This window comes from Symphodus melops, assembly GCF_947650265.1.
Source record: "Symphodus melops genome assembly, chromosome: 15".
In the NCBI taxonomy this organism is placed as follows: Eukaryota; Metazoa; Chordata; class Actinopteri; order Labriformes; family Labridae; genus Symphodus; species Symphodus melops.
The window spans coordinates 8,126,892-8,136,028 of record NC_136705.1 but is presented as its reverse complement, the minus strand read 5'-3'; the positions used below and the strand labels follow the sequence as shown (position 1 = coordinate 8,136,028).

Sequence of the window (9,137 nt, the reverse complement as noted above, 5' to 3'; positions counted from 1 at the left end):
TTCAAGAAGGATTTCTTTTCATCCTTCGGTAAGACAGTGCTTTGTTTGATTCTAAGAAACTTGACATAAAGATGCTGATTGATTAAAAACCCCTCTAAAACACTCATCAAAGTAGTTGCAGTAATTGAAATATAAAAAAAAAAAAACTGGAGAGATGAGAGTCTAACGTTACTCATACATCATTTCTTCTTCAAGGTATTTATTGTTGAGTGCTCTGTTTAAAAGATGTTGCAAAGCTTTACATCGATTTCTCTGCTTCAATTAACTTTAATAATTGAACAGCACTGAGACAAACTGTATGATGGTGAAAATAAAATCATGTTTTCATGCACTTGTGCTTCTTCTCAGCTATTTAAAAAAAAAAAATAATAATGTTATAACCCAAGGAAAGGAGAAGTTGTTTGTAGTGGTGATGGGGAATTTGACACTAAAAGGAAAATTAGCATTTGAAGCTACTTCAAGGAAAATAAGTTAACTTAATTGAGCATGTTTTATGATAACAGAAAAAATTCAATCTTTTTTTATGTTTATATTCTGTAATTTAAACATTAGCAACCTCAGCTAACATCTTTAAATCCAAATGCTAGATCCAGTTCAGTCCAAATGTTAATACATCTCATCCATGCAGAAGGTAATAATGTACATTTCCTAACTTCCTGCAACTCTCCACCTTTATCTCAATCTTATCGCTTTTCCCTGGTAGAATTATATATATATATATATATATATATATATATATATATATATATATAGTTCAGGGTCAGATTTACAGCTTCCTTAATGATAATAAAAACACACTTCCGTGGCCAGCAGTAGTGTATGTTGGACCGTGCCAAATGTCGATTAATCCGCTGCTGAAAAGTCCCAAAGAAAAACACTTCCCCTCCTGTTTGATCAAACCTGCAGTGACCAACAGACTATGTAAATGAAGGAGTCTTTTTAAATGAACGTATAATCTTTAGTCGGAATAAACAGAGATTAGGAATATCAATAATATCTGAAGTACATTAGGGACATGTTTGATTTTGGTTGACAGTTAGACAGTTGTCCAAAAATACAACATCTATCATGCAAATGTTACTTCCTGTTTCATTTCTAAGGGCCTTCAATAGCTCATTAAAAAACACAATCAATCTAAGCTATTTAGCACAAATTATTCTACACCTTGCTTATCACCATTGTATACTTTCATCCTGCAAGCTTGTCGTGGAGACAAAAGAGAACAATTAATGCAGACATAAAGATGGAGCGTTAGGGGCCTGATGCCAGTACATAGTTTGTCACTCGCTTTCACGATAGTTTCTTGGAGGTTACTGTTCAACAGCTGTATGCTACTTAATCACCACGGCTCCCAGCTGGAATAATCTTCTGTAATACTTTATCATTCAATACAGTTAAGATGAGGTTAAACACAGAGCAGCACAGCTTCACAGTCAAACCTGCCGTGTTTCCAAACACTCCCGCAAGATTTACCCTGGAAAAAAAAATCCATCTTTGTTCTGAAAAATGGTGGGCTGAGTGGTGAAAGAGAGGAAGAAAAACACATGATTTATTTTCAAAGCTTTCATGATGCTTTCCATTGTTCCCCTCACGCTCGAATCTCGATGCACATTACCACTGCCAATGGGGACGTAACTGTTGCAGAGACACAAAGGAACTGCTCAAATTACACCTGTGACAATTACTACAGCAAGGCGCTGCCTGCGGGACAAAAGACTGTTATCTAAAACTACTCACAGAGAACATACAGAAAAATCAATTACTGCTTTGAGCTTTGTCGTAGGTTTTAGACTGTCTGGTATGTCACGCTTAAAATATTGTGTGGTCAACAGTGGATTAGTACAACAGCATAACAGACAACAGATATTTTCTATCTGTAAATGTCCTGTTATACATATCAACTGACTCCTGAGCTATACATTGGTCACTCTATTTTATTCATATTGTAATATAATAAAAATGTAAAAAAATAAACTGTTTCTTTGGCTTCAAAGATTTTTGGCAAACTTGCATAGGCGGCTTTCTTGTTACATGATTTACTCCATAACCTCTATTCACTGAGTTGCTAACATAAAAAATTGATTAAAGACAAAAGTTTGCAATGGACACAAATTCAGTGAGGGAAGTCAAGGACATCGGAAATGTATTAAAAATGTTAACGGTTCACAGACCTCTGTAGTATAATCCTTCAGAAGGTCCATTGAAAACAACACCGACCTAAAGTAAAAGACTGACGAGCCTTTCCAAAGCTGAGTGAGCCAAGTAAAAAGTTCAGGCAATTTGACAAGTGCTTGATAGCGGTGAAGAATCACTGCACCTTGAATGAAAAAGATATGTTTGCTGGGGTATCATTGGTTCCAGGTGATAAAACAAAGATCTGGGTTGATTTAATTCATTTGTTTTGTGGGGAAAAAACCCCCCCAAAAAAACAAACCCAAAACAAAACACCAACAACTCTATAATCTCATAAATGGCTGGTCACTTCAGTGTTAAGGAAACCTCACTCAAACAGAAACTGTATTTTTCAGGGGGATATTCCTCAATGATATTTGAGGCGGTCGCCTGTTTTGGGGAGAAAATTCACCAATATCGTAGTTTATTTTTTTGTGCACTAACAGTGTACTGACACAACCATGCTGCTGTTTTAATCATTGAATATTTCAAAAACCTCACAATTTACTATCCACCTTCTTCTCAGCTGTAAGCATCTATCTGATGCATGTGCTGTTTAAGTATTGGAGGAAGCCATCAGTGCCCACAAACAATGAAAATTAATACTCAGAATCAAGAGTAAATAGATTCTCTCATATAAGGTGAATTGGTCGAACGTTTTTTTTCCCCACCACCATCACTCACTACAAGCAGTCAAAATTTATAAGACATAAATGATTCTGTACTGGGAAAAAAGCAGGATAAAAATCCACAGTGAAAACCATCAGCGTTAAAGCATGTTTGTGCTCAGCTGCCTGTGTTGCCTCTCATCATAGACCGAAGCGCGCTCTTTATTTAGAGGGTTCAAGAACAGCTTGTTCTCATACAGTGGAACATAATCGCCACATTTGTCAACTTATAGTAAGGCTCTGAATGTAACCATTCATCTTGAGTTACTATGTTGTTGTTAAGGCATCAAGGCTCTCCAAGGCCTGCACTTTCCACAGCAACCTACCTTGTATTAAGGGAACCTAAAAGGCTTTGCCATAAAGTGCCAGGTAGCCGTGGGCCCTGGTAACACAACCACACGGAGCACACTTAAAGAAATCGTAGGAGGCATTAATCGCGCGTTAGGCAGACAGTGGTCTCTCCAGTTTTCATAGACTGTGTTAACTGACTATTTGTGTGAGTATCCCACACTTAAAGCTGAAGAGGAGGCATCATAAATAAACATGCAGACATCTCAGTCAGTCCTCGAACAAAAGTAACCATTTCCTGCCCTGGAATAATTTCAAATTTCATTCCCTTATCCTGTTTGGCCAGTCTGTGCGGTTTAAGATTGTCTTAGATATCCTGGGACATTAAATCTGTTCAATAGACAAATCAAATCTCCGGTGTTGAGATGCAGAAAACAGGGCAGATAGAGTTCACATTACAGCACAGCACCTTGTTCAGCTTTTCAAAGAATGTCATAGAAGACTTGTCATTTTAACATGATAACTGAAATATTGACGTTTGTTAATGTGGTGATTTGTTGTTAGCCCATAGCTGACTTGATCATAGCAGGTTTATATATGTGTGACTTGAGTTTCTTCTATGCTATTACCAGTAGGGGTCTCCACAGACAATCTTCGTTTAAAACATGAATCATATTCAACAGCATTTTGAATTCTTTTATGGCATGGTCACATCCATTGTGCCCCTTTGATTAAGTGATTCATATTTGACAGAAAACAACAACAAGTCATTGTGTGTCTAACTGCCTTGATACTGTATAATATATTTATCCATCATCTCCTTATGTTTCTGCACATATTAATCCAACACTGTCTTGTACAAAAAATCCTTAGAAGAAATTGTATCATGATCCACTGAATTCACCTGATTTATATTTATCAACACACCTTCCTCAACAATATTGTTCGTAATGTCTGCTTATAATGTTAGCCAGCATTTTAAATGCTTTTTCTTCTTTATGCTAATTTAATACCATTTTTTTTCTTATAGGACACAATTTGGGAATCAAGATCATTTCATGCAAGAACTTTCTAGAGATCTATCTTCCTATATGTACAGTATCATATGTATACCATGTTGTGAAGCCTGGAAGCAAAAAAGAGCTTTCTCGTGTTTAATATAATAATTCAATGTTCTACTGTCCTGCAATGCAATGTGAATATTGGTCATCATCATTACAAGGTGCTAATTAAGTCTTCCAACTGAATTTCAATAAATAGTTTGGGAAAAAAAAAAAAAAAAACGTGGATTTTTTTTGTGTTGTTAATTTGCCATTTGAAATGTGTGTGCCCACAGTAGACATGCAGTATTCTTTGCTAAATGTGTGTGATATTTTGGGGACGTAGCAACCGAACACATTAGTCTTTTCTCTTCCACAGTCATTGTGTGAATTTGAGAGGCCAAGACGCTACGTCCTCAATTTATTTCCCAGGCTGGGGCTCTGCACCACAGCTTGAGAAGCACAGGTCCCTTTTAGTCGCTCCCTTTTTAGCCTCCTTTTTACCTTTCTCAAACAATGGATCCAGTCCCACTCTAAGCAGAAGCCCCCCAAACACTCAGTGAATAAAGTTAGTCCAACATGCGGCCCTTAAACCCACCCCGAGACTGCTGCCGGGCAGCCACACTCACAGAATTGTTTGTTAATAGTCCAATTAGATAATTGCCATCTTTCACTCCTTTTCCTCTCTGTTTCCCATAAAGGCATGAATGGCACTCAGGGAGGGGGGCTCCTTCAAGAGGGCTTCTGGCCAGCTAAGGTGACAAGAAGGGCCAGAAAAAGCTGCTTGCACTGGGCCACTGGTTTGAATTGAATCATTGTGGCCTAATCAATGGTCTTATTGGATTACTGGCCACTGCTGTGTTCAGAGATATTGTTGCACTGACAATGAAAGTAGCGAAGAGTTGGTGGTTTGGTGGGTGGGTAGTGGGCTGGAAGGCGAGTGTTGGAGGGAGGTAGGGGCCATTCCAAAGGTATGTGTGTGTGAGAGCGAGAGTGTAGGCAGACTAAGCACGAATGACAAGTTTTGTTCCCCTTTTTTGTCTTTCTTTCTTTTTGTCAATTGGGCAGGTTAAGATTATGAGAGCTAAAGATGGCTTCTGGGGTGCTGTCACATAAATACTGAAATATTGTTAGCGGCATGAAATGTGCAGGGTTCCTTGGCGTGGCACTCTAAATAGACACAGGATGACAAGGAGAACTTTAAACACTTCCCGTGCTTGGAGCTGAACATGTCGTTTGTTCCGTGCTTAAACCATCTGGTACAATGCCTCCGTAAATTTTGTTTAAATTTGGGTTAGTTCATTCTTCTTTTCACTTGTGTGAGTGTGTGTGTCTCTCTCTCTCTTTCTCTCTCTCTCTCTCTCTCCCCCCCTCTCTCTTGCTCTCCTCTTGTGTCTCTTGGCTACAATAGCGTAGTGGCGAGATCCGCACATTGCAGAATACCATTGATTGGGGAGAGGGAGCCAAAGAGAATACGGGATCAAAGTTCGTGGACATGCTGCGGCAATCAGGTTCGCAGTGAAAAGTCGGAGGAAAAAAAAAGTCTGGCCGTGTTCTGTGGACGGAAGAATGAAGCAACCGGGAACTTTTTTCAGGTCTGGAGGAGTCGTACCCCCGTGATTGTGTGTGTTCATGTGGGGTTCAGGGAGGGTTGGTTGCAAGACAAGACCAATCATTTGCCTTGATTCTCTGGGCTGAGAGCAGGCAAACTGGGGGGGACGGGACGCGCAAAACCCTCTATCAAGACCTGATCTATTTCCCCAAACAATTTAGTGTATTCATGAGGTTACGCAAATGTGGAGGCAGCAAAACTACCGTAATCAATTGAAACAGCGAGTGCATCCATGCCTCTGATTATTTGGAGATCATCTATCTGCCTGGTGTCTATGTAACGAGGAAAGGGGGGCATTGAATTACTGTTGAGTTTCATTGAGAAGTCCATGATCATTGGGCAACGGAGTTTGGTCAGTGATAATAGGGCTCCTTGGTTGAGCGACGGAACTATTTCAGCAAACATTAGATAGCTGACTCTGCCCTGCTGAAAGGTACTGTTTTGAAACTAAAACCCACACTGTCCAGACCATCTGGTGCGCCGTCTTCTGCGTAATCTCTTTTTTGTCACCTGACAAAGGAAAAAAAGAGGCGGACAAGCTGCAGGTCCAAGAGGATAAACTGAGCATGGAGGTCAGGTACAACCAAGAGACGGATGCGATGGGGCTGAAGAATGGACTAAAGAAGGCGAAAGATGACAAGGAGTCCCAGGGCAGCTTGTCCAAAAGCTTCCTCAAGGAGCAGCAGGACTCCTTCTCCCCCTCTGGGACCGTGGACAACTGCGAGAAAAACAGGGGGAGCACGGGGGACCCGGACTACTGTCGGAGAATACTAGTCCGAGGTAGGGCTCAGACTCTTTCTGTTTAAGAACTTGCAGTGTCATATTTCAGAGATTATAATGATTAATCACACAAAACAGGTAAAACCTAGTTCAAACTGCTGTAAGAATGCACACATTCTTGAATAAGAAGTATAAGACAGCATCTTTAAAAACAAAGTTGAAAAATAAAGCCTTTATAATATTGCAGGTGATTTTTTATTTTTTTTTAAAGGGAGGCTTACGCCTGCCTTTAAAGATTAAGTAAATAAAACATTATTTTCTTAACATGAAAAAAAACATTAACATAAGGGTTTGTTCATTTACAATTACAGGGACTTCTTAAAAATAAGGACAGTAACATCCAGGATTTTTTTCCCCAGGTTTGAATAGATTTACTGTAACAGAAAAATATAAGATAACTAAATTATTTATCATTAAAAAAATCCTAATTATGTTTTTAAAAGACGCTTTTTATAATTAGATCACCACAGTAATTTCCTCTTTAAATGTTGTTGTTGTTGTGCATTTGGTATCCATCGGGACTAGCTTCATCTTTCCTCTGATTTCACACTTGAATCACAGCACATTAAAAAAGTTCATTTATCCTCAAATGTTCAAAGTCCTAAAGAAAATGTAACTGTGTTAAGTTGTGCATTCAAATACAAACCCCTTTAGGCTTTATACTGTTTGAATTTAAGAATAATTCAGATAAAGAATAAGACACAATTATTTCAACAGAGAAAAAAAGGTGCATAGAGATAGATTTTACAGAAATGATTGTCAACAAATCCTACAAATTGTGTGTTTGAGTGTCAGTTGCCTTGTTAGTAATTTATGGAATTTCCTTCATGCTGTGTTGGCCCAACAGAAAGAGTGTATGAAAACAAACTACAAATATATGTTCACTGAAAACAGAGGATTAGTTCTGCAAGATTAAATGAGACGGAGCAGACGAGGTGTCTAAAACATAAATATAAATTAATGTAGAAATATTTGGCCACTAATCATTAAATACTTTCTTCCCCTGTTGATTAATCATACATTAATTTAAAGCAGAATTGCAGCTATATTTATTTGTCATGATAATTATAATAACAGATTTTTTTTTTTAAATGCATAGTCATTTTTTTTAAATGCATACTTATTAGAGATTGTTTTTACATTTAAAACTTGACATACCTTTTTTATTTTATGGTAACATTTTATGGTATTCTTTAAATATCTATTGGTATCATTTTTTAATATCAAGTTTTATTTATAAGTTTAACATCTTTGTGAACTTTAAAACCGTTATGAAATATATTATAGAGATATTTCCATTAATTCTAATACCTCATAAATGATCAGCAGAAGATTTAATCTTTGGTTCATGAGAAAACTTCTGCTCTAATATTTTCTCCCCTTATTCATTTTTAATGTTGTTAACTTGTAGGTGTAATAAATAATTTAAACATGGACAAATTGTGTTTCAGTACATATGTTAAGGCTCAGGTTAGATAAAGATAAATAAGTAAAATCAGAATGTAACACATCTGAGTTCATTCCCATTACCTCTATGAATAAGATACCAATGAGATAATAAAATATATTTCATTAGATACTGTATACACTGTTTTCACTTCAAGTTAAATAGAGACTAATCTGTTGTTACAGATCCTTCACTCTGCTGCTCCGTTGCTAATTTAAAGGCTTTCTTATTGCAGATGCTAAAGGATCTATCCGAGAGATAATCTTGCCGAAGGGTTTGGATCTAGACCGACCCAAGCGGACACGCACCTCCTTCACCGCAGAGCAACTTTACAGGCTGGAGATGGAGTTTCAGAGATGTCAGTATGTGGTGGGAAGGGAACGGACAGAACTGGCCCGTCAGCTCAATCTTTCTGAAACCCAGGTGTGTAAGCATTAGACATGTGCCGGTGTGAAAGAGTGAGAGAGATATTTCATGAAGAAGTCAGTGTGGATGCTTTTGCCATCATTACTCTAAAATATCAGTGACGTAAGCTGCAGTGTTAATTGAATTGAATTAATGTGTCTGATTTTTGACTTCAGATAGTCATCTTTATATTTATTTGAAGCGATTTCACCTGAAAGCCCTGAATCCTTTATTAAATGAAATAAGTCACAGATGGAGCAGGCATTGATTTTAATGTTGCAATCATGAAAAAAAAATTAAAAGCCAGTTTGGAAGCACTTGATTGGATTATAATCCAATACAAAGCTGTAGTTGTGCTCGAGTGTTACTATGTACAGCCCTGTACATAGTAACATATTTTTTGAAACTGTGAACTTATATTTAGATAAAAAGTTGTACCTTTAAGGTTTCTGCATAAAAAATAATTAATTAATGTTGTGCTTATCCCCCCCCTCCCCGCCACAATCAATCTTATACTGTCGATATAGCGCATGGAGTGTTAGACCTTATTGCCTGAGGCTGCTAAATTGAAGCCGTTATATTAAGGGCAGACTTCCTCCTCATGTCATATGTGTGGGGTCAGGAGTGGGTCAGCCATGTCCACGCTGCGTGAAGTGTATTTGCACTCTGTACTTGACACCAGATTCAAAAACTAGTCACCCAGTCACCCTTTGGCATTAAGACCC

At 37.8% G+C, this 9,137-nt stretch overlaps 1 protein-coding gene across 1 annotated transcript; it reads left to right on the top strand.

Annotated features, from left to right (window-relative positions):
* The first annotated feature begins 5,626 nt into the window (after nt 1–5,626).
* On the top strand, nt 5,627–8,586 carry LOC306836279 (ventral anterior homeobox 1-like). The gene is made up of 2 exons (XM_079363278.1): nt 5,627–6,560; nt 8,243–8,586. Exons 1-2 carry the CDS (start codon nt 6,347–6,349, stop codon nt 8,443–8,445), a joined length of 417 nt encoding a protein of 138 aa, XP_079219404.1. The 5' UTR covers nt 5,627–6,346; the 3' UTR covers nt 8,446–8,586.
* Nucleotides 8,587–9,137: the final 551 nt, after the last annotated feature.